At 41.2% G+C, this 27,076-nt stretch overlaps 1 protein-coding gene across 2 annotated transcripts in view; it reads right to left on the bottom strand.

The window, feature by feature from the left end:
- Positions 1–27,076, bottom strand: part of DYNC2H1 (dynein cytoplasmic 2 heavy chain 1) — a 312,370-nt gene that overhangs the window by 685 nt on the left and 284,609 nt on the right. For both annotated transcript variants that reach the window (XM_029956592.1, XM_029956591.1), the window contains 2 exons: positions 26,493–26,574; positions 24,893–25,009 (listed from right to left, as the gene is read on the bottom strand). In XM_029956592.1, coding sequence (XP_029812452.1) covers positions 24,893–25,009; positions 26,493–26,574 — 199 coding nt within the window. The remainder of the gene's footprint in view (positions 1–24,892; positions 25,010–26,492; positions 26,575–27,076) is intronic.

Here is a 27,076-nt window from a genome sequence, read left to right on the forward strand (position 1 = left end):
GGGGGGGGCGGTTGACAGAGAATCCCAAGCACCCCTAACACTGTCAGCAAAGAGTCCAATGTAAGGGCTCCAACTCACGAACTGTGAGATTGTGACCTGAAATGTGAGCAGGGGTTGGAGGCTCAATCGAATGAGCCACCCGGGCGCCCCAATTACTGCTGTTTTGTTAACAGTTTGCTGGTTGTTTGGTGCCCTCTGCTCCCCCTTGTGCCCTCCTCTTTCAGGACTGAGGGTGGTCTTTAGCGTTGGGCTGGAGTTCCGCCGCGGCGTGTGTTTTGGTTTATCTACTACAGGTTTTCATCTGCGGTGGCCATGAGACAGAGAGCACCCTAACTCTGCAGGAGTCGAGCTCTTCAGTCCAGCCGTGGAAACGAGATGACGAAGGGAACATCGTCATGTGGAGAGCATCTCAGTGAGACCTGCACACTGAGCACTGCTGTGGCTCTGAGGCCATCACCTGCAGAAGCCCACCTGCAGCAAGTGTGCCCTCCTGCCCAGCACAGGGGATGTAACCAGATCTCCAAGGCCAAGGGGGGAACCCATGGGCCCGGCCGAACGAGGCACCTAAATGTGGGGCACTGTAGGCTGGGCCTGGATTTTGTGCAGGAGCAGCCGCTGAGGCCAGGAGGGGGCCGTGGCAGCACCCCACTCATGTCTCAGGCCTCAGCGGCAAGTCACCCCACACACGCTCTGGTTTGAAACCACACCTGGAGAGTGGTCTGCATTCGGATGACTGGCGCTTCAGTTCACACACGGTCCAAAAGTGCATCTTCACTTCCCTCCACGTTTGACCCGTCAAACACAATGTCACACTGTCACGTCTTCATATTTTGTGAGTCCTTAAACTAATTTTTTATATAAGTGAGGGTACTACTTCTTTTAACCTTCACACTAGCTTTATGATTATTTGTTTAGTTCTTTTCATAGATTTTTGTCTTGTTCTTTCATTTGAAATGCATTCTTCTCATTTTGTTGGACTTCCTATGAATTACATGGAAAGCTTTTAGGTCTTGAAAGCCGCTGTGGGCATTGTCCCAGTGGAGACTGTGTGGAGGTGGACTGTTGTGGGCTGGGGTACTGGGGTGTCCCTCACTGCAGTCACCCCAGTGGGACAGCCAGAGCTGAAGGTGACGTGGCCAGGGGCTCCTCACAGGACAGGTGCTGCTGAAGCAGGGCTGGGCAGGGAGACCCCAGGGTGTGTCACAAGGGGTGTCTGGTGAGTCATGGGGAGCTGAAGTGGGTAGAGGTCAGGCGTGTACTTGTCACCTTGGCAGGATCTCTGGAGCTACGATGGGTGTTGTCGGGGTGTGTCTGCTGTGTGCTGTGCTAGGGCCAATGTAGGAGGGCTGGGGCTGGTGCAGGCGAGGGGCCCAGGACTCGCTAAGGCAGCTGGCTGGCCAGGGTCCCCGTAGCCAGCGCTATCAACATGGACAGGGAACATTACAGTGGTTCCAGCCAGACTCCCCTCCCCCAATCCAGGAGAGGTCCACACGTCCCCCACTGTTGGGCAGACACCCCAGGACTGGGTCCTTTAAATCACAGCTGCCCTCGTTCCTGTGCCCCAGGGTGGACCAATCTGCTCAGCATCGCTCAGGCCCTCCAGCTGTGGATAGTGGTGGGGACGGGGCGTGGTCCCTCCTGCTCTTCTCTCCATGGTCCCTCTATCCTCTGTCCTGCACATGCTGCTCAGCTGGCCCTGTGCGTCGGTGGTGACCCCATGTGTGTCTGTGAGGAGAGGAGTTAGGGTCTTCTCCTGTCACCATCTCGGATCCTCCCCAACAGGACTTCCTTAATGTCCTCTTCTCTCTATTATACACCTGCTTCTACCTTGTTGCTGCTGGAACCATAATTCACATGAAGTCCACATGTTGCAGTTTGTTGATGTGTCTCTTAATTCTCAATTTATAGGTTTTTCCTCCTGTTTTCCTGGAAGTTGATTGCTGAAGAAACCATACCCTGGCTGGCTCCATTCCCATGGCGTCATGTTCCCTGTATTCCTGTGAACTGGATCTGGAGGTGAGTTTAGATTCAGATTCAATTTTTGGCAATAACCCTGCAAAGGTGGCGCTATATGCTGTCATTAGTAGGCACTTGATACTTGGTTCTCTCTCTTTTAAGATCTTAGGAGCCACAAGATTATATCACATTCAGGATCACAAAACAGTAATCTAATCCCATTAACCCTTCAAGTCCAGGAAGACATGGATCTACAGAGAGAAACTCCTGTTTCCAATCTTTAGATCATCATGAGGTATCATTTACTTAGAAAAAGCTGAATAAATGCCCCTAAGTTCCCTCTATTTATGTGCTTTCAAAGTAAATTTGTTCCCTAGTATGCTGTAAAGGTGATTAATGACTTCCTCCTTCTTTAAAAGTATTACGATGAATTGGTGGATTTCAGCATACCTGGTGTGCTTCAGCTCAGTGCCATTTTTATCAGATTGCGATTAAAATTATCAGTCTTTGCACAGGGGTAGCTTTTTATATTTTTATTTAAAAAAATTTTTTTAAATAACAGTTTATTGTCAAATTGGTTTCCATATAACACCCAGTACTTCTCCCCACAAGTGACCCCCTTCCCCCCATCCCCCTTCAGCCCTCGGTTCATTTTCAGTATTCAATAGTCTCATGATTTATGTCCCTCTCTCCCCAACTCTCTTTCCCCCTTCCCCTTCCTATGGTACTGTTAGGTTTCTCCTGTTAGACCTTGTAAGTGAAAACATATGGTATCTGTCCTTCTCCGCTGGACTTATTTTCACTCAGCATGACACCCTCAAGGTCCATTCACTTTGCTACAAATGGCCAGATTTCATTCTTTCTCATTGCCATGTAATACTCCATTGTGTATATATACCACATCTTCTTGATCCACTCATCAGGTGATGGACATTTAAGCTCTTTCCATGATTTGGCTATTGTAGAAAGTGCCACTATGAACACTGGGGTACCTGCACTCCTATGCATCAGCATCTCTGTATCCCTTGGGTAAATCCATAGCAGTGCTATTGCTGGGTCATAAGGGAGTTCTATCGATAGTTTTTTGAGGAACCTCCGTACTGTTTTCCAGAGTGGCTGCGCCAGTTTACACTCCCACCAACAGTGTAGGAGGGTGCCTGTTTCTCCACATCCTCACCAGCATCTATAGTCTCTTGATTTGTTCATTTTTGCGACTCTGACCGGTGTGAGATGGTATCTCAGTGTGGTTTTGATTTGTATTTCCCTGATGATGAGTGATGCTGAGCATTGTTTCATGTGCCTGTAGGCCATCTGGATGTCCTCTTTGGAGAAGTGTCTGTTAAGATCTTCTGCCCATTTCTTCACTGGATTATTCGTTTTTCAGGTGTTGTTTAGTGAGTTCCTTGTAGATTTTGGATACTAGCCCTTTATCTGATATGAGGGGTAGCTTTTTAAATTGGCTCTTAGGTATTTATTTTTTGTTTTTTTGATGGGTGTCAAGTCATCTTAAATAGCTTTCTTGCTTTCCATATGTCAGTGTGTTCCGGCCCATCTTGCACCGCTGCTGTCTCAGGGGTCAGGTCACTATGCTGAGGTCCTTGATTCCTTCAATGGGAAGTGGTGGCAGGGATTGTGACATGGGTACCAGGATCACTCTCGTCCCCCCTGAGGCTTACTCTGAGACTGACGCTTATAAGCACATATTTTTTTAAAGAAAAATATCACGAGTTCATGGAATTTCCAATTCAAATTTTGGATTAATGCCTTTTTTGAGTTTATATATAATTTTATTCAACTAATGAATTACCTCTTAGTTGAAATGAGACCTAAGGGGAAAGTTGAACTCATTCTAGAATTATATTCTTGGAGAATGGGAAACCCACAGAGGCCCCACCATGGTAAGGAGCCCCAGACAGTCAGCCAGAGAAGGGGTCTGGCATGTGAACACTGGCACTAGGAGGTTGAGTTTTCCCATCACTTTCAAAAGAGAAGGCAGGAGCATTTATGGAAATGAATCATCTTCGGGCTCTGGAGTACCTGACTGTAAGTCGATCACTCTCTGAGCACCAGTTTTTCTATTTCTAAAGGGTACTTGTCCACATAATAGGATGCTGAACGGATTCAATGATGCATTAAATAATTCAGATATAAAGTATTTATCCATTATCTCTAATTCTTTGGGCTACATATACAAATCATTGTTTTTACTCTAACCAATTTTTAGATCAACTGACAAAAAAAAATCACAGCTTTTTTAGCACCCCCTATACATCATGGCTGGTGTTAGGACAGACAGAAACAAAAAAACCTTTCTCCTTCGTGGAAAAGTTTACAACAAGCATTCTATTTTTAAGGCTAAGTGGGCATTACATGAAATGTTCATTATCTTTTCCGATATACACCCCCCTTAAACACACACACACACATACACACATGCACATACACCCGAAAACACTGTCTTGCTTCTCTGCCTCTTCTGGTACTTGATCTAAGTCAGTTAAGTCCCTTTGAAAGCTCATTCATTCGTAACATGCTTAAATCTTAACCTGATTTACACAGAACAAAACCCATTCTCTGTGGAGAATCATTGCTCAAATACATAAAAAGACCATCTGCCCTGCATCCAATTTTTTTTTCTTTTTGTATCAGTTATTCTATTGGTTTTCATCCATTTCACTTAGCAGCATTTTATATGCTACTGTCATGCTTAGAATTATGGAGGCATTTTAGTATAGACCCAAATAAAGAGAATAATAATCTTTGAAGCTTAAAATTCAGCTTAGAAAACAATGTATTCATCAAATACAGAGCCTGTAGCTTTTGGGGAAATGAGTATTTTGGAAAATCAGAATAAAATATTCCTCCGGGATATGTTAAACTTACAAAGATGAATGAAGAGCATGAATCCTCACTTGGACCTCAGAAAATGCAGGATTTAGAGTCGAGAGAATTTTTCCATTATTAGCTGTTGCCTAATTTCTTCCCTCTTCTTCAATACTGCTTACTTGGCAGAGCTTCAGGTTCTAGAAGCTTCTATAATTTTCATGACTACTCAGCCACTCCTGAAGCTAATAACCTAGTGCAGCCCTGTACCTTCACATTCCTCAGTAGAGAGCACAGACACATTACACTTCTAGGGTTGAAATTCTCTAAGTCTATGAATGCCTATTTACAGTCCCCAGAAGGGTCTTAAATTGTATCCTTCTGCCACCAGACACTAGCTTTGCTGGCTCTCACTTCGATGGGAGACATGAGGATAGAAACGCCGTACTGAATGTCACAGTGCTAGTCCTTTCTCTTCACTGTGATGCCACGTGGTCTTAAATTAGGACTTAACAGTGATGCAAAACTGATATTTCACACCTTCACTATCCATTTTCTAGTTGCTGCATGTATTTCCAAATCCTTCCAGTCCTGCTTGATTTTTGTTGTAAAGTGGGGGTCCAAATCTTGCTACCAAAACCTACAGGGTTTTATTTTTTTATTTTATTTTTAATTGTTTATTTTTGAGAGAGAGCGAGCGAGAGTGAGCAAGCGAGCAAGCATGCAGGGCAAGGGGCAGAGAGAAGGAATGAGAGCAGTCTCTGCACTCTCAGCACAGAGCCCAACATGGGGCTCAAACTTATGAACCACAAGATCAGGACCTGAGCAGAAATCAAGAGTCAGACACTTAAACGACGGACCCACCAGGCGCCCCTCACACCATGTTTTCAAACAAAGCAGTACTGTTGTTCCCGCTCCCCTCTGGTACTGTGCTCAGCTCTTTGTCATTGTTATTGACATTTTTTATTCAAACGTATGTAGCACAAAGTGTTCTCCTAGCAATGCACACTGTGAGTCAAAAGCTGTGTATAGTTGTCAGTGCTCATCAGGGCGGCGGACCCCGAGCCCCAGCTCTCAGTGCTCATCAGAGCAGCATACGCCGAACCCCAGCTCTGTGTTCATCAGGCTGGTGTACCCTGAAACCCCACCACCTGTTTCACCCAGCCCACTGTTGCTTCCCACAACTTTGCTCGTCATTTCTCAAAATCTTCCATGGTAAGCATTAGAACCTGTGAAGCAGTGAAATGGACTTACTCAGGTCAGAGAAGCAGAGCTAAGTCCTTCGAAATTCCTGCTGTTAGCACAGGACCTTGTGCAGACAGAAGCCCCACTGATATTGTTTAGCTGAATTAAATTCTTAGGACCCAATTCCCACTTTGATATGTTTCTTGTCACAGACAAAGCTTAAGTAAGACCCTGCTGGGCTGAAATATTTACATGAAACTAAAATTGCACTAATAACAATTAATAAACTCACTGAATGCTATTAACAAACACAAATGAATGCAAATGAGGAGACACATTAGGAAGCCTCACAATATTATAGGCCATGAACACAAAGCAGTTTGACATTATTAAAATTTAATAATTAAAAACCTGTATACTGATTAAAGTGGTTAATATGTTCATACATCCTACTTTATTAAAAGAGAAGCTGGTTAGCTTAGTTCAGGAATGAGGCTAAAATGTGGATTTCCTGCTCCTGCCCGAACTTGGGAGAGTAACTTAGAAATGCACATGTGTGCAGGCAGCAGGCTAATACTGGAAGGAAGGAAGACAATATGTTTTACAAAAGGCAAAAGGATATAGGGGCAAACAACCTCACCGACAAACCAAAGAAAACAACAAAGTAAGACAACACAGGATAAAAAATTATCTAGGTTGATTGTTTTAGGTATGTAGTCAATATGTTTTATTCTATTTCCTTTTATTTCCTCTAAGATTTTATATTTAAGTAACCTCCATGCCCAATATGGGGCTCGAACCCACAACCCTGAGGTCAAGAGTTGCATCCTCTACCCACTGAGCTGGCCAGGGTGGCCTTTTTAATCAGTTTATGCATAAAGTCCAGCTAACTTATTCTAAAACATTTTTTAGAAAAGAAGATACTAGAAAATCTGACCTTTAATGTACATGCAAGTGGCACAATTCAGCAATGTAACTTGAGAACAATATTTCAAACCAGGAAATGAACACCTTGCCAGCACTGAGTACTGGATGCTGTTTGGTCAAGAATGTCTAGTTATCCTTTAAAATATACTTCGATAGAGAAATACTTTCCTCGTATTTTTTAGCAATGTAATGCTAATAACACTGTTTTCATAGCAAGTTCCTAAGGGAGAAAACAGTCCCATAGAAAATATGTTAATATTTATTATGTTAAACCAGAGTGCATCTAAAGACAGAGCTTTGAGCAAACATCTACTGACGTGTTTATATTTTTATTAAAAGTAACAGACTTCTGTGAGCAGCGTGCAGAATCACTTTTAGTCTGATTTTCCTAGGCAGGCAGTTGTTTCTGAAGTCGAACTGTCTGTGGTGGCATCTGCTGATATTCTCAAACACATGATGAATTTTCAAGGGTAAGCAGGCCATGCTGTGTTTATTAAATTTGGGCTGCATAGGGTTTCCCAGAGAACTATTATGGAATAATGTCATGTGCAACAGTTTTGGGAAATGCTTTAGAGAAAGCAAGTGCTTTTTTGGGTAAAACCCCCTCAGATAATCTCACTTTGCACCTAGATTATTTGAACCCTGATTCTTGAGCTAGAAGTGGGGCAACGCTAAGCATCTGCATCGTGAATGCATGACTGTGTAATGAACAACATTACCTTACTGCACACAGATGGCGTGCAGAGGAAAACCAGGAGAACAGCTTCATGGGCATTGTTCATAATTCCTCCTGAGAATTCTTACTTCTATCTTTAATTGGCAAAGAGCACTGCATTTATAACAGAAGCATTGGTAGACCCTCCTCCCCCAAGAGGAGCGGGAGAACCCCCTGCTCCTACCCTTCAGCTGGCACTGCACGCCGAACACGGCAGGGTGGCCAGCAATCTACAATGCTCTTGAGACAGTGAGGGGTTGCGCTCCTGCAGGAAGGGAGCTACCCAGGGCCACCAGGGGGCCGATAATGGAGGAAACAATGTGGGAAGACACCTTCTTCTGCCCCAAAGGGGGAAGATTCCCCAAAGTTTTGAACCGCATTATTTCCTATGAGTTTATCAGAGGAGTGTAAGCCTCTGCCATAAAGTAGCTTTAAGAATAAGTGGATAAAGTAAATTTTTTTTTTTACTGGCTTACATAAATTGATGTGATGCCTCCTTTCTTTTTATGCTGGCTCCTTCTCTCCTAGTAAAAATGCATTAAAATGTTAATGTTCTCTCCCCTCCCCTAAATTCTGTAAAACATATTAAAACATCTACAGCTGCCCTAAACTTTTTTTCTTAGATAAAATAATGCTTCGACCAAGCAGAAGGTGGAGAGTTGGAGTCCTGTGGTCTCCGACATGATTCCTCAAGGCAGCTCTTGTCTGAAAGCAGACGAGACCCCCCTCGCTGGCAGGGCTGTTCCCCTGAGATTGTATTTGTGGAGACTGATCTGAACTTCATATAATTTTCCCATATCATGCCCTACTTTTCTCAGCTGTGGGCTATCGTAACCATGGGAAATCACGCACAAGTCAAACGACCCCTCTGACAGCCCTCAGTTTGCTCTCTGTAGTTTTGGGTCTGTTTATGTTTTGTATTTATGTGTAATTTTTATTTTTTAGATTCCTCATAGAAGTGAAATCCTATGGTATTTGTCTTTCTCTGACTTCTTTAAATTATCATAATACCCTGTGGGTGCATCCACATTGTCACAAATGTCAATATTTCATTCTTTTTTATGGTTGAGAAATGGTCCATTGTAGATTGTAGACTACATCTTCTCCATGCATCTATTGAACACTTGGTTGCATCCATTATCTTGGCTCTTGTACATAATGCAAGGAACACAAGGGTGCATGTACCTTTTTTGAATTAGTGTTTTCATTTTCTTTGGATAAATACCGAGTAGATGAATTCGTGGATAGTAGGGTAAGTCTATTCTTAATATTTTAAGGAAGCTCCATAATGTCTTCTACAGTGACTGCATCAACTTACATTCCCACCAGCAGTGCATGAGACTTTTTCTCCACATTTCACCAGAACCTATTGTTTTGCATGTTGTTGATTTTAGCTATTCTAACAGGTTTGAGGTGGTATCTTAGTGTAGTTTCGATTTGCCCTTCCTGATGATGACTGACGTTGAGCATCTTTTCATGTGTCTGTTGGCCATCTGGATGTCTTCTTTGGAGAAACATCTGTTCATTTCTTCTGCCCATTTTTAATGAGATTGTTTCTTCTGATCTTGAACTGAATAAATTTTCCATATATTTTGGGTATTAACCACTTATTGGATATATCATTTGCAAATATCTTCTCCAATTGAGTAGACTGTCTTTTCATTTTGTAGAGGTTTCTTTCACTGCACAAAAACTTTTTATTTCTGGTGTAACTTCAATAGACTGCTTTTATTTTTGTTTCCCTAGCCTGTTAAGACACATCTAAAAAAATGTTGCAACAGCTGATGTCAAAGAAATTACTGCCTCTATTTGCTGATAGGAGTTTTATGGTTTCTTGTCTCACATTTTGGTCTTTAATCTGTTTTGAGTTTATTTTTGTCTATGGTGTAAGAAAGTGGTCCAGTTTTCCCAGCAACATTTATTGAAGAGATGTTTTTCTCACATTGTGCATTATTGCTTCCCTTGCTATCTATTCATTGATCACATAAGCACAAGTTTATTTCTGGTTCTCAATTCTGTTCCACTGATCCGTGTGTCTGTTTCTGGGCTAGTACCATAGTGTTTTGATTACTAAAGATTTGTATTATATTTTGAAATCTGGGATTGTGATGCCTCCAGACTTGTTCTTGCTCAGGAGTGCTTAAGCTATTTGGGGTCTATTGTAGTTCCATACAAATTTTAGTATTATTTATTCTAGATAAAATAAAAGTGTTGGTATTTTAATGAGGACTGTATTGAATCCTTTCAGTAATATGCACATTTAACAGTACTCTTTTACTCCTTGGGAATGGAATATCTTTGTAATTGTGTCATCTTCGATTTACTTAATGTTATATAGTTTGCAGACTATAGGTCTTTCACCGCCTTATTTAATTTTTCATGCAACGGTAAATGGAATTTTCTTTTTAAATTTATTTATTTTAATTGAAGAATAGTTAACCTGGAGTGTTACATAAGTTTCAAATATACAATATAGTGATTCAACAGTTCCATATATTACTATTACTCAGTGCTCAAAAGAAGTGTAATCTTACTCCCTATGACCTATTTCACCCATTCTCACATTGACCTCCCTTATGTTAAGTACCAGTTTATTCTCTATAGTTAAGAATGTTCTTTGGTTTCTCTCTTTTTTTGTTAATTTTTGTTTCTTAAATTCTACATATGAGTGAAATCATATGGTAGTCGTCTTTCTCTGACTTGCTTATTTCACTTAGCATTGTATTCTCGTGTTCTATCCACGTCATTGCAAATGGAAGGGTTTCATTCATTTTTATGGCTGAGTAATATCCCAGTGTGTGTGTGTGTGTACACCACATCTTTATCCAGTCACCTACTGATGGACATTTTGTTGCTTCAGTATCTTGGCTTCTGTAGATAACATTGGAGTTGCACGTACCTTTTTAAATTAGTGTCTTCATATTCTTTGGATAAACATCCAGTAGTGTAATTACTAAATTCCAGGGTAGTTCTATTTTTAAATATTTGAAGAACTTCCTTACTGTCTTCCACAGTAACTGTATCAAATTAAATTCCCACCAACAGTGCATGAGACTAACATTTTCTTCATATCCTCAACACCACTTGCTGTCTCCTGTGTTTTTCATTTTGGCCATTCTGACAGATGTGAGGTGATATCTGATGGTGGCTTTGATTTGTTTTTCTCTGATGCTGAGTGATGTTGAACATCTTTTCAAATATCTGTTGGCTACTGTATGTCATCTTTGGAGAAATATCTGTCATGTCTTCTTTCCATTTTTAATTGATTACTTTTGTGTGTGTGTTGAGTTGGATAAGTTTTTTATGTATTTTGGATAGTAACCCTTTATTGGATATGTTACTTGCAAATATCTTCTCCCATTCAGCAGGCTGTCTTTTAGTTTTGTTGGTGGTTTTCTTTGCTGTGCAGAAGGTTTTTATTTTGATGTAGCCCTGAGAGTTTATTTTTCTTCTGTTTCCCTTGCCCAAGAGACATATACCTAGTAAGAAGCTGCAATGACCAATGTCAGGGAAATTGCTGCCTGTGTTCTCTTCCATGATTTTCATGGTTGCCTGTCTCACATTTAGGTCCTCAATCCATTTTGAGTTTATTTTTGTCTGTGGTGTAAGAAAATGGTCCAGTTTCATTCTTTCGCATGTTGCTCTCTAGTTTTCCCAAAACCATTTGTTGAAGAGATGTTTTTTTTCCATTGAATACTCTTGGCTCCTTTGTCATAGATTAATTGACCATATAAATGTGGTTTTACTTTTGGGCCTTCTGTTCTGTGCCATTGTTCTATATGTCTGTTCTTGTGCCAGTACCATACTGTTTTGATTACTATAGTTTTGTAACATAAGTCTGGAATTGTGATACCTCCTGCTTTTTCTTTCAGTATTGCTTTGGCTTTTGGGTTTTCTGGTTCTATACATACTTTATGATTGTTTATTTTAGTTCCACAAAAAGTGCTGTTCATATTTTGTTAGGGATTGCATTAAATGTGTAGATTGTTTTGGACAGAATAGACATTTTAACAACATTTTCTCTTCCCATCCATGAGCATGAACTGTGCTTGTTTCTTTGTGTCATCTTCAATTTCTTCTATTGATGTTTTATGATTTTCAGAGTATAAGTCTTCTACCTCTTTCGTTAGGTTTATTCTTAGGTATCTTATCATGTGGGGTACAATAGTAAATTGTAAATTTAGAGGGGGATTGGTTTCTTAATTTCTTTCTGCTGCTTCATTATCAGTGTATAGAAATGCAATGGAATTCTTTGTTAAATACATACATCACTCAGTGTGCCTCATGACAAGTGCGCTCCTTAATACCAGTTCTGCCACCAATACCCTTCCCTGCCCGCACCCAGTAACCTTCAGTGTGTTCCCTAGACTTACATAGAGTCTGTTTCCTGGCTTGTCTCTTCCTCTTTTTTTAAAATACCTTTGCCCATTTATTTTGTTTCTTAATTCCATATATGAGTGAAATCGTATCCTATTTGTCTTTCTCCAGCTTATTTCACTTAGCATAATGCTCTCTGGTTCCATCCACATTGTTGAAAATGGCAAGACTGATTTTTTTATGGCTGAGTAACATTCCATTGTGTGCACGTGCTCACATGCACACACACATGCACACCCTGCATCTTCTTTATTCATTCATCTGTCCACGGAAACTTGGGCTGCTTCCATACTTTGGCTACTATTAAGTAATGGTATTATAAAACCACAGGGATGTATGTATCCCTTTGAACTAGTGTTTTGTATATTTTGGTAAACACTCAGGAGTGTGATTACTGGATGGTAGGATAGTTCTGTTTTTTAACTTTTTGAGGAACCTCCATACTGTTTTCCACAGTGGCTGCATTCCTACCAGCAGTGAACAAGGGTTCCTTTTTCTCCATACCCTTGCCAATCTTGTTGCTTCTTGTGTTGCTGATTTTAGCCATTCTGACAAGGTATGAAGTAGTATCTCATGGTAGTTTTGATTTGCATTTCCCTGATGTAATGCCATGTATTTCTTTACATTGATTTTGTATTCTGTTACTTTATTGAATACATTGATCAGTTCTAAGTGGTTTTTCAGTGGAGTCTTTAGAATATTCTCTATAGTATCATGTCATGACCTGCAAATCAAAGTTTGACTTCTTCCTTATTGATTAGGATGACTTTGATTTTTGTTGTTTGCTTGCTGTGTCTATGACTTCCAGGACTATGTTGTATACAAGTGGTGAGAGTGGACAACCTTGTCTTGTGAAAAGCTCTCAGTTTTTTACCATTGAATATGATGTTCACTGTCAGTTTTTCATACATGACCTTTATTATGGGGCGTTAGGTTCCCTCTAAATCTACTCTGTTGAGGCCTTTAATCATAAATGGATGTTGTATTCTGTCAAATGCGTTTTCTACAAATACTGAAAGGGTATTTTTTATCATTTCTCTTATTGATGTGATGTATCATGTTGACTGATTTGAAAATATTGAACCATCCTTGCATTCATTATGGAAATAGATCCAACCTGATTGTGGTGAATGATTTTTTTTTAAATGTACTGTTCGATTTGGTTTGCTAGTATTTTATTAAGAATATTTGCATCCATGTTCATGAGAGATAAAGACTTTAATAGAAAAGAAAACTATAGGCCATTATCTGGTTTTGCTCTCAGGGTAATGCTGGCCTTGTAGAATGAATTTGGAAATTTTCCACCCTTTTCTATTTTTTTTTTTTAATAGTTTGAGCAGAATAGGTATTAACTCTTTAAATGTTTGGTAGAATTACCTTGGGAAGCCATCTGGCCCTCAATTTTTGTTTGTTGGGATTACTGATTATGATTCAATTTCATTGCTGGTAATCAGTCTGTTCAAATTTTCTGTTTCTTCCTGGTTCAGTTTTGTTAGTTCATACACTTCTAGAAATTTGTGAATTTCTTCTCAGTTCCAATTTTTTGGTGTACAATTTTTCACAATATTTTCTTACAATTGCTTGTATTTCTGTGGTCTTGTTATTTCTCCTCTTTCATTTGTGACTTTCTGTATGTAAGTCCTTTTTTTTCTTTTGATGAGCCTGGCTAGAGGTTTATCAATTTTGTTGATCTTTTCAAAGAAACACCTCCTATTTCTTTTAGTTTCTATATCACTTATTTTTGCTCTAATATTTTCATTTCATTCCTTCTGCTGCTTTTGGGTTTTGTTTGTTCTCCTTTTCATAGCTCCTTTAGGTCCAAGGTTAGGTTGTTTATTTGCAATTTTTGTTTCTTGAGGAAGGACTGAATAGATAGGTATTTCCATCTTAGAACGGTTTTTCCTGTGTTCCAAAGAATTTGGACCATTGTGTGTGTTTTTTAAATTTTATCCTTTAAGTTCCAGTACAGTTAACAAACTGTGTTCTATTAGTTTCAGGTGTACAGTATTGTGATTCAACAATTCTATACATTACTCACTGCTTATCATGCACTTGATTTTCTGCAAGGATGATGTAAGTGGGTATTAAAGTCCCCTACTATTATATTACTATCAATGTCTGTGAACACTTGTTTTAGTATTCAGGTGCTTTCATTTTGGGTACATAAATACAACTGTTACATAATCTTGATGGACTGACCCCTTTATCATTATGTGATGCCCCTCTCTGTTTCTTGTTAAAGTCTGTTTTGTATTTCAACTTCTTAAAATGTTTATTTTAAAACAGCGACAGAGCATGAGCAGGGGAGGGGCAGAGAGGGAGACACAGAATTCGAAGCAGACTCCAGGCTGTGAGCTGTCAGCACTGAGCCTGAAAGCGAGGCTCAAACTCGCGAATCATGAGATCACGACCTGAGCCAAAGTCGTACACTTACATGACTGAGCCACCCAGGTGCCCCTCTTGTTACAGTCTATTTTAAAGTCTATTTTGTATAAGTGTTTTTACCCTGGCACTTTTTTCATTCTTTCACTTTTAGTGGTGTCTCTAGGTCTGCAAGTGAGTCTCTTATAGGCAGTATATAGATGGGTCTTGTATTTTTATCCATTCAGTCACCCTGTGTTTACTAATCAGAGCATTTAGACCATTTATACTTTAAGTGAATTCCTATCAACAGTTACTTTTTGTCATTTTGTTCACTATTTTCTGGGGTTTTTTTTGTAGTTCTCTTATCTGCTTTTCCTTTTGCCCTATTTATTACTGATTGATGGGTTTCTGTAAAACTGTGATTGGCTTTTTAAAATTTTTGTGTATTGAGACACCAGAATGGCTCAGTTGGTTAAGCCTCCAACTTTAGCTCTGGTCATGAGCTCACAGCTTGTGAATTCGAGCCCTGTGTCAGGCTCTGTCTGACAGCTCAGCTGGAGTCTGCTTCAGATTCTGTATCTCCCTCTCTCTCTGCCTGTCCCTCGCTCATGCTCTTTCTCTCTCTCTCTCTTCTCCAAAAATAAACAAACATTAAAAAAATAAAAATAAAATTTTTGTGTATTACGTTTTCGGTTTGTGGTTGCCATGAGTATTTAGCAAGTCTATATTTGGTTCATGGCCATTTGAGTTTGAACATATTCTAAAAAACGTTTTTTACCCCAGCTTCCATATTTTATTTCTAAGTTATGACATTTTATATCTTTGTAGTCATAATTTTCTAATTTCTAACTATAGCCTTTCCTCTTCTACTTAAATAAATCCCTGTAACATTTTTTGTCATGCCAACTACAGTGATGAACTTGTTTAACTTCTGTTTGGAAACTCCTACTCAATTGTGAAAGATACATTTGCTGGGTATTCTTTGTTGTAGGTTTTTCTTTTCATCACTTTGAATATATCATCCCACTCTCATCTGGCCCTCAAAGCTTTTACTGAAAAATCAGCTGATAGCTTTAAGGAGTTTCCCTGGCATATAACTTTCTGCTTCTCTGTTGCTGCTTTTAAAATTTTCTCTTCAAAACTACTTTTGTCATTTGAATTGTTCAGTATTGGTGTAGACTTCCTTGGTTTCATCTTGTTTGGAAGTCTATGCTTCCTGACCCTGGATGTCTGCTACCTCAGATTAGGTAAGTTTTCAGCTACAATTTCTTCAAATAAGTTTTCTGCCTCTTTCTCTCTTCCTCTCTGGGACTCCCATAATGTTAATGTTTGTTTGCTTCCTTGGTGTTGTCCAAGATACCCTTAACCTACCCTCATTTTTTAAATGTTTGTTTAATTTTTAAAGAGACAGGGGCGCCTGAGTGGCTCAGTCGGTTAAGCCTCCGACTTCAGTTTAGGTCAGATCTCACGTTTGTGGGTTCGAGCCCCGCCTCAGGCTCTGTGCTGACAGCTAGCTCAGAGCCTGGAGCCTGCTTCCGGTTCTGTGTCTCCTTCTCTCTCTGTATCAAAAATAAATAAAAAATTAAAAATTAAAAAAAAAAAAAAAGAGACAGAGGTAGAGTGCAAGTAGGTGAAGGGCAGAGAGAGAGAGGGAGACACAGAATTGGAAGCAGGCTCCAGGCTGTGAGCTGTCAGCACAGAGCCTGATGTGGAGCTCGAACCCATGGGCCGTGAGATCATGACCTAAGCCAAAGTCTGACACTCAACTATATGAGCTACTTAGGCAATGCCTCCACTATCCTTTTAAAATTTTTTTTCTTCTTACTGTTTGGCTTGGGTGCTTTCCATGGCCTTGTCTTTCAGATCACCAATCCATTCTTCTGCATCCTCTGTTGATTGACTCTGGTGCATTTTTCATTTCAGATACCATACTCTTCAATTATGATTGGTTTCTAAATATATTCAACATAAGTTGAATATATATCAATATATATCAACATAAGTTTGTTGATGTTATCATTGTGATCTTCCATTATTCAGTCTGGTAGGCATTTTTATGATCATTACTTTAAACTCTGTGCCAGATGTATTGCTTACCTCATTTAGTTCTAGTTAGGGGGTTAGGTCTTGTTCTTGTGTTGGCAGAGTATGCTCCAACCCATTGCGCTTGACCTTCTGTGTGTTGTTCCTGAAATGAGGTGCAACAGCTACCTGAACTTCAGACTGTGTGCCTGATGACTTCAGCCAGCTGGCTGGGGTCCCTGGGACATGCTGAGAGGGGTTGCGGGGGCACCCTGATGAGGCTGGAAGGCAAAGTGGAGCATGGGCCAGCGGGCCCCAGGGCGCTCTAGGTAAGGGGCACCCCAGCAGCTCAGCCGAAGCTGGGACTACAGCATACTCTGCTCAGGGGGGACTCTGACATGGCGATTGGATTTGAACTGGCACCGGCTAGGCTGTCCCAGGGGCTCCACTCGCGGGAAACCCTGACAGGGTGATTGCAGTCAGCTGGGGTGTGGGCTGGGTGTTCTCTGATGCTCCCTACTGGGGACATCCTGGAGGGCAGCTGGACCCAAAAAGGCATGGGCACGGGTACCTGGATGGGCCTCTGGGAACGGCAGGAGACATGAGCCAGCAGGTCTCAGAGCGCCATGTGCTGCAGAAGCCGCAGCAGGCCATGGAAGCGTTCTGGGGTATGTAAGATGTGCCTGCATCACTGCAGTGCAGTGGCTGGAGCCGTCTCTGGGGCCACCACCTCGGTTGGAGCCTGAGAAAGGTGGCGCAGGAGCCCATAGTGCGCTGAGATAGGCTGGCTGGGGCACTTAGGCCCTGCCCCATGTATGCTCTGACCGTGCGCTGGGAAGGTGTGTCTGGCGCCCCCAGGCCTCCCACCCAGGGCCTGCTGGCAGGGACCTGGAGCAGGATCTCTAATATCCTTGTTGCTGCTGTTCCCATGCCCCAGGGCAGATGAGTGTGTTTGGGGTCCCTCGGCTCTGTCCCTCACTGCGGGAGTCCCCAGCATGGTGGTTCCCTCCCCCCACCTGATCTCGTTCCTCTTGTTGTTCCGCTCTCTGTGTGATCCCTGTACAAGGGCACTGTGTAGGACTGTCCAGTCGGCCCTTAGGCTCCCGAAAGGGGGGGGAGCAGAGAAGACCATAAATCCTTCTGTTGTGAAGGAAAGCCCTTTCATAAAAGTAAAAGAATCATATCTTTGAGCCATTTCTTTCATTAGCTAAATATTTGAATTCATTTTACCTCTCTGTACAAGGACTATTTTTCTAATTTATTTTTAGCTCTCTATTCCAATCCTGATGTTTAAAATATGTAAGTAAAATTGGACAGAAATGATAAAGTAAAATAGTATGGAGCGATAAATTTTCAGTCTTGTAATGTCCTGTTGCTTTCCATACAGCCCACTGACGGGCACTGTCCACGTGAGGCCCAGTGACAGACTGGCACCGTCCGTACCACTACCGTGTTTTTTTTTTTTTTTTTTTTTGCCATCAGTTTCTGGCCACTGATGTGAGTGCTGTCCCAGGTCCTTTTCCTCTGCAGTTATGATCACTCGGTTACTCTCCACGCTCTGCTTTTATCACTGGGGCCTCTACGCCTCCCACTTGTGCCTCCACCAAGGTCATTATATGGCATTTAATTTTGTTTTCCAAAGAACTAACACTTAATTTGGATCCATTTGAATTAATCTCTATGATTATATACAACTTTACACATTATGGTTTAAAACCCTTAGCAAATACCAACCTTAACTTCTGTATATAACTTTCAGTTTTGTTCACCTACCTGTGTACAATCTTTAACTTACCAACTTTTTGAAATAGATTTCCTACCAGAATTAATCGATTGAAATAAATATTAACCACTTCATTTTCTATCAGATAAGTCACTCTACCCAGGTAAAATGAAGCTGGTACCAGGGGAAAGGGAGTATTCTACAAAAACGTGTGCTCTTTCAGGTCAGAGGATGTTCTGTTAACTCTCAGCAACAACTGCTGATTATTACTACGGCCTTATTTCTTAAACATAAATATTCTGACTTACACCAGACCCTTGGCTGGCTGCACAGGAGACACTGCAGAGAGAGAAGGGAACCAGGTGCTGGTAATGAAACGTCCTTGCACATGACAAACTGCAGAGCAGGGACAGTCCTAAGAGACCAGGAGCAGACTCCTTCACACAGAAGCACAGAAGAAAAGCCATGGTTTAAACAGACGAGTGAAATGTAAGGACACTGGTCCTAGAGCCCTGTGGATCGGGGACAGCTGCCGGAACTCTCCATGTCGAAAGGCGAGGGAATCCCTCTACCCTGACAGCACGATGAGGCAGGGGGTCTGGAGCCATCCCCAGGCCCCTCCCCAGCTCTGGACACACTAGCTCATGGACGAAAAGCTAGAATATAAAAGATCCGGTCTCCACCATCTGCTGAATGGTGGGGGCACTGCTGGAACTCTGGGGTGGAGAGGCTGGTGATCATGACTGAGTTAGTTCCCCCTCAATCCTGTACTCACTACAGCCCCAGCTGTGGCACCATGGTGACACCCTGCAGCTCACGTGTCATGGCACCCCCTGGCATAGAAGGCCCCACGACATACCAGCTGTCCTGCCAGGACACCCTCTGTGTGAAGGGGGCTGGGATGACTTCAGCCTGTGCCCACATTAGCCACTGCCTTCCCACTAGGGAAGCCCGAGCTCCAGCCAGCCAACCCCAGTCACTGGGCACACACAGGCTACACAGGTGCTGACCATTCACGCTTAGTAGAAACAGATGCCAGCCTGATTCCTGGGAGGACAGGAAGCCAAGTAAAATGAAGAAACAGAAGAATGTGCTTCAAATGAAAGAACAAGAAAAAACCTCAAAGAAGGACTAAATGGAATGAAGGTAAGCACAGTAACCAATAGAGTTCAAAGTAATGGTCATAAAGAGAAGAGATGAACTCCGTGAGAACTTCAACAAAAAGAAATTATGAAAAAGAACCAATCAGAAATAAAGAATATACTAACTGAAATGCAACTCTAGAGGGAATCAACAGTAGATTAGAGGATGCAGAAGAACAATCAGCTACTGGGAAGACAGGGTAATGGGAAACGCCCGCACTGCACAGCAAAAGAAGGTAAACTGAGGGATCTCTTGGACGACATGTGTGTTCTAGGAGTCTCAGGAGAAGAAAGGGAAAGGGACAGGAAACTTGAGTAGCAGCTGAAAGCTGCCATCACCTGAGTAAGGAAACAGACATCCATGTTCAAGGAGCCCAGAGAGTTCCACACAAGGTGAACCCATGGAGGTCCACATGATGAAACACAGCAATTAAAATACTATTAGATACAAAGAGAGAATTTTTAAAGGCCCACGAGAGAAGCAGCTAGTTACATCAGGGGAACCCCATGAGGCTATCACCTGATTTTTCAACAGAAAGTTTGCATGGCAAATCCAAGGTGCATGATACATTCTAAGCGATGAAAGGTATAAAACCTAGACAAATACCTCACCCTGCAAGCTTCCCAATCAGAGTTGAAGGAGAGGGAAAGAGTTTACCAGACAAACCTAAAAGGAGTTGATCACTACTAAACAGTCTTAAATGTTAAAAACGACTTCTATAATCAGACAGAAATTATTTTATTGGTAACAGCAAACATACAGTAATGATAGAATGAAGGTTCAAAATAGTAAAATCAATTATTTTAAAAATTAGAGTTAAGGGACTTAGAGATAGTAAAAATGAAGTTCTTTTAGAATGTATTCAAACTTCATGTGGCCAGGAAGATGAGACAGACTGTTATAATCCTAGCACCCTATCTATGAACCTCATGGTAAGTACAAAACAAAAATGCACAACAGATACACAAAAAATGAAGGGAAAGTCCAGCAGAACACTACAGATAGTCATCTAGAGCAAGAGATGATGAAAGAAAGAACTACAAAAACCACCAGAAAATGATGAACAAAATGGCAATAATTCTCATCAACAATTACTTTAAATCGTCTAAATGCTCAATCAACAGACATGGGATGAAGGAATGGTTAACAAAACCAGACCCATCCGTACACTGCCTGTGGGGCACTCACTTTAGACCCCAGACCTGCACGGACTGGAAATGGATAATTCATGAAAATGGAATAAATGAAAAACCGTGAGGCAGCAATATGTAGGTGAGACAAAACAGACTTTAAAACAAAAATTGTAACAAGGCAAGGAAGGGCAGTGTGTAATGATAACAGGATCAGTCTAACAAGAGCATGTAACAATTATGAATATATATGCATCCCACATTTGTACATCTAAATACAAAGCAAATATTAACAGATATAATACAATAATAGTAGGCGACTTTAACACACCAGCTACATCAACAGAGAAATCATCCAGGCAAAAAACAAATAAGGAAACCATTTCTCTGTATGACATATTAGACCAGATATATTCAGAACATTACATGCAAACACCACAGAATACACATTCACTTCAAGTGGACATGGAGTTTTCCCTATAACAAATCACCTATTAGACAAGTCTAAATATATTAAAGAAGAGAATATATATAAGAAAAAATTTGAAAAAAAACCAACAGGTACAAGCTAACCCATATGCTACCAACAGGTCAGTGCAGAAATCTAAAAGGAACAGGGGTGCCTGGGGACTCGGGCAGTTGGATATCTGACTTCAGCCTAGGTCATTATCTCACAGTTCATGGGTTCAAACCCTAGATCGGGCTCTGTGCTTGATAGCTCAGAGCCTGGAGGCTGCTTCAGATTCTGTGTCTTCCTCTCTCTCAAAAATAAACAAACATTAAAAAATTAAAAGAAAAAAAGGAAATCTAAAACCAACTCATGGTGACAAATGAAAATGAAAAAACATCAGTCCAAAAACATTGGCACATAACCAAAGCACCTCTAAGAGAGGGAAATTTATATTGATGCAAGCCTGCCTCAGGAAACCATCTACCAAATATTTAAATAATGTAACCTCAAATAATCTAATCTTACATATAAAAGACTGTTAACAAAAAAAGAACAAAGCAAAAAAAGATGAGAGCAGAATTATATGAAATAAATACTAAAACAAATGGAAAAGATCAGTGAAAGGAGAATTGGTTCTTCGAGAAGACAACAAGATTGATGCATCTTGACCCAAATTCATCAAGTGAAAGACCCAAAATAAAGTCAAAAGTGAAACAGAATAAGCAATACCTTAGAAATACACAGCATAATATGACATTAAGAAAAAGCATATGCCACCAAACTGGACAATCTAGAAGAAATGGAGAGACTCCTAGAACCATAAAATCTTCCAAGAATGAATCAAGAAGAAATAGGAAATCTGAACAAACTAAATACTAATAATTAAATTGAATTTAGTTTTGGTAGTCCAAAAACTCCCAACAAACAAAAGTATAGGGCCAGATGACTTCACAAGTAATTCTACCAAGAATTTACATTTGTGTATTCTTCAGCGAGAGAGACACACACACACACACAGAGCACAAGTGAGGGACAGAGGGAGAGAGAATCGTTAGCAAGCTCCAACCTGTCAACACAGAGCCTGATACGGGGCTTGAACCCATGAACTTTGAGATCATGACCTGAGCTGAAGTTGGATGCTTAACTGACTGAACCACCCAGGTGCCCGTCTACCAAACATTTAAATAAGACTCTATCCTCCATAAAGTATCCCAAAAAAATTAAGGAGGAAGGAAAACTTCCATATTCATTCTACAAAACCATAAACCTGATATCAAAATGAGACAAAAACACTACCAAAAAAAAAATACAGGCCAATATCCCTGAAGAATATAGAGCAAAAATCCTCAATAAAATATCAGCAAAGGACATTCAATAATAAATTATAAGGATCATCCAGCATGATTGAGTTGAATTTATTCTGGGGACCCGAGGATGGTCCAATGATCTGCAGACCATTCCATGTCGTAGTCCACATTAGCAAAATTAAGGATAACAATCATATGATCATCTCAATAGATGCAGGAAAAGCAAAAAAAAAAAAAAAATTTCAGCATCCATTCATGATAAAAACTCTCATCAAAAGGGATTAACTGGGAACATACCTCAACATAATAAAGGCCATATACACCAAGTGTACAGCTAACCATACTCAATAGTGAGAAACTGGGCTTTTCCTCTAAGATCAAGGACCAGATGAGAAGTCAACTCCCACCTCAAGTATTCAAAGTAATACTGGAAGTCCTGGACACAACAGTCAGACAGCAGAAAGAAGTAAATGGCATCCAAAATGGTAAAGAACTGAAACTGTCAATGTTGGAATGTAACAGGATATTATAGAAAACCCTAAAGACTCTACCAAAAACCATTAAAATAAATGAATTCAGTGAAGTTGCAAGATACGAAATTAATATACAGAAGCCTGTTGCATTTCTATGCACACTTAACAAAACAGCAGAGAAACTAAAGACACCGTTCTATTCATAGTTGCACCAAAACAAAAAAAGCACCTAGGAAAACAACCTCAGAGTTGAAATACCAGTGACCTACAACTACAGAGCTCTGATGAAAGAAATGCAAGATGACACAAACAAGTGTTAACATACCAGGAATGAGAGAATTAGAAAAATTAATGTTAAAAGGTCCACACAATTCAAAGCAATCTGCAGATTCAATGCAATCCCTATCAAAGTACCCACAGCATTTTTCACAGAACTAGAACAAAGAATCCTAAAATCCATATGGACCCACAAAACACCCTAAATAACCAAAGCCATCTTGAGAAAGAAGAACCAAGTTGGAGGTGTCGCAATCCCAGATTCCAAGATACACTACAAAGCTGCAGTGATCAGAACAAAAGGAGACATCTGGATCATAGAAAAGAAAGCTCAGAAAGAAACCCAAGCTCATATGGTCCACCCATGAAGAAGACTACAAGGAAACACAATCAAAAACAAGAATCTTGGCAATAACTGGTGCTGGGAAAACTGACCACGACCTGCAGAAGAATGAAACTGGACCACTTCCTTACGCCACACACAAAAATAAACTTAAAATGGATCAAGGACTTAAGTGTGAAATCCGACACCCTGTAGCCCCTAGAAGCAAACACAGGCAAGAAGCTCTCGGTTATGGGCTTCGACAACATTTTTCTAGGTATGTCTCCCTCAGGTAAGGGAACCAAAAGCAAAAATGAAGTACTGGAACCACACCAAAATTAAATGCTTTTGTACAACAAAGAAAATGACCAATAAAACAAAAAGGCAACCTGCTGAATAAAGATATTTGCAATTATATATCTGATAAAGGATTAATATCCAAAATATATAAAGAACTTTGATTAAAAAATAGATCAAGGACCTGAACAGACGTTTTTCCAAGAAAGCATACAGATGAAAAGATGCTCAAAATCTCTAACATCAAAGAAGCACCGTGAGTTACCGCCTTCCACCTGCCATGATGGCGAGTGTCAGGAAGATAAGGGGGTAGGAAGTGTTGCCGAGGACAAGAGGACCCTTTGTGCACTGCTGGGGGGAGTGCAAACTGGCGCAGCCACTGTGGAAAACAGTATGGAGGTTACTTAAGAAACTCAAAGCAGAAGTACCATAACTATTCAGTAATTCCACCACTGCGAATCTACTCAAGAAAAACAAAAATACTCATTTGAGATGATAAATATACCCCTATATTTATTGCAGCATTATTTGTAATAGCCAAGATGAGGCTGCAACCTCTGTGTCTACTGGGAGAGGACAGATGAGTGGACACAGCACACTGCATGAATGGACAGTGTGTGTGTGTACATACACACAGAGAAGAGATAACTCGCCATAAAAACGAATGAGATCTTGCCATTTGTGACAATATGGATAAACCAAGAGTGTGTTACGCAAAGTGAAGTAAGTCAGAGAAAAATACCATAGGGTTCCATCTCTATGTGGAATCTAAGAAACAAATCAAATGAATGAACAAATGCCACAGAGGCAGACCCATAAATACAGAAAATCTGTGGTGGCCAGAGGGTGCAGGGGTCAGGGTGGACAGAATGGGTTAGGGAATGAGTGCGTCGCGGGGATGAAGGGCACAGCACGGGGCAGACCGCGGACGAAGTTCCGTGCCGAGTGGGGACAGACGGCGGCCTCGCTCACAGGGAGCACAGCACGGAGCTGAAGCGCCGTGTGGCACCCCTGACACTGCTGTGACATGGTGTGTCAACTGCACTTCATTTAAGAAGAAGACTGCTTTCTTCTTGTGCCTACGCCCAGCATGGTGACAGTGTGACTGAAATGAGATGTGTATGAACGGGTTGACACTGTCCACTTCTGCCTGGCTGTGACAACACAGGACCGTAACACTGGCAATCCATATTATCACGAGAGGGTTTTCTCTTACCAGGATATACATGATTTAGAAATTAAAGACGATAATGCCATTCTTTCCATAACAAAACACAGATTTTAAAATGTCCTATACATTGTAAACACGATAGAAGGAACAATATGTTGACCAGAAATCCGTTAGAGAGTAGAGCAAGCACAGAAGCCACGCCCACGCCGTCAGTGGCAGAGGCGCATTACCTGGCAGATCCAGCCCACACAGCAGGTGGGGACGGGCGACACGCTGGGCGAGTCGTGCTGGTTCTCGGACAGCCGGCTCCCATCGAAGCTGCAGCCTTCCAGCAGCAGGCCGCCCATCTGCACGGAAACAGGGAAGCCGTGAGAGCACAGCCGGACAGGAAATGTCGGTGGCCGCATTCTAAAGACCACAGGCAGCACTTACGTGGTGGCCACGGAGGCCCAATGTTATGAAAACAGAGGGGATGGCATTCAATCTGAGCCTAAAACCAGGAGACCCAGACCAGCGCTCACAGTGATGTCGCTGCAGACTGAGTGCTCAACTTCAGCAAAAACTTTATCACTTATTTACTGAGCAGATTGTTTAGAAAAAATACAAATAGTATTAGTTACAAAGATACTTATGTTGGCATTAGGTTAATAGAAATAGAAACCCAAAATGCTAAAAAGTTACTCTTTCTCCAACAGGGTGAAAGAAAAGCATAATTAAAGGAGACTATATGCTCCTTGCTTAGAATTCTGACATCAGTTTTTTAAGAAGAGAACAAAAGTCAGAAAGTTGAGTGAAAAACTTCCACATGCCACACAGAGATGAAAGAATAATAAAAAAGAGTTAGGGGCGCCTGGGTGGCTCAGTCACTTGAGCATGTGACTCTTGATTTTGATTCAGGTCGTGATCTCAGGGTTCATGGGCCCAAGCCCTGTGTCAGAATCTGTGCTGACAGTGTGGAGCCTTCTTGGGATTCTCTCTCTGCTGCTGGCTGCCCCCTATCTTTCAAAATAAATAGACTTTTTAAAAATTAGGGAAAAAAAAAGAAAGAAAAACTGAACTACATGTGCTGCACTGGACAGATCCTGGGGATTTACAATGGGAGGCGCTGGACTGGTCAGGACAAGGGGGATGGGTGTCCTAAAGCAGTGCTGGGGGGACATATGCAGCAGCGGCTACAGGTGAGGCACTGGCAGCAGCGTGTAGGCGGGGTGCTGGCCTGGGTGCCCGGAGGTTGGCTAGGGAACACTGCTGGTGTAAAGGCGGGAATCACTGGGGAGAGAGCTCTGCGGCAGACTTTTCGCCAGTTGTGTTAGAACATTCAAATGATTACCTACAGATACCCCGTTATTATAATAAAAGTAGTGGATTTTTCACAGGAAAGCTACCAGGGAACATTTATGCTGCAAAAGGTGGCTTGCCTTTTTTCTAACACTGACGGCCCTGATTGACAATGCACTATCAAACTGTAAGCTCCCTGAGGACAGATTTGGTCTGCTTGTTGTTAACAATATTTTATACATGCTTTATTGTACAGTTCATACTTACTGAACTGAATTGTAGAGCAGGAAGCCCAACAGAACTTTAAGATTTTTATCATTTTTTACCTAAAGTTACATTTTCAAATATGTTGTGTCCCTAAGATTCCTGTTTATGCATTAGAATAGACTGTTTTGTACAAGTTGTTTCATCCTGAATCGTGGATGTTTCACATAGGAAATACACTCCACTTCTGCTGACCTTACATTAAAGACAGAAATCATCTGGAGACTGGAGTCACAGTTGGAAATATCAGTTTTAGACTCAGATAAAAATAAAAAATTAATAACATACCTTAATTTGCAGCTTTGCTTCTGGCAGTCGGCCTTTCCAGGAAGCTACGAATTTTAGGCTATCAACAGAACAGCCCATCGCACTGGAAAAGTAAAGCGTCAAATGTCAAAAAGAAATAATCCTCAAAATTAAAATACAAAGAGTAATGGAAAACAGATGATTCCCTATTTATAATAGAAATATTGTTGGTGGCAATGTAAACTGGTGCAGCCACTCTGGAAAACAGTGTGGAGTTTCCTCAGAAAACTATCGATAGAACTCCCTTATGACCCAGCAATAGCATTGCTGGGGATTTACCCAAGAGAGACAGAAATGCTGAGGCATAGGAGCACATGTACCCCAATGTTCATAGCAGCAATGTCAACAATAGCCAAAACATGGAACAAGCCTAAATGTCCATCACCTGACGAATGGATCAAGAAGATGTGGTATATATTCACGATGGAGTACTACATGGCAATGAGAGGGAATGACATATGGCCCTTTGTAGGAAAGTGGATGGACCTTGAGGGTGTCATGCTGAGTGAAGTAAGCCAGGCAGAGAAGGACAGAAACCATATGTTTGCACTCATAGGTCTAGCAGG

This window comes from Suricata suricatta, chromosome 11 (genome assembly GCF_006229205.1).
Source record: "Suricata suricatta isolate VVHF042 chromosome 11, meerkat_22Aug2017_6uvM2_HiC, whole genome shotgun sequence".
Classification (NCBI taxonomy): Eukaryota; Metazoa; Chordata; class Mammalia; order Carnivora; family Herpestidae; genus Suricata; species Suricata suricatta.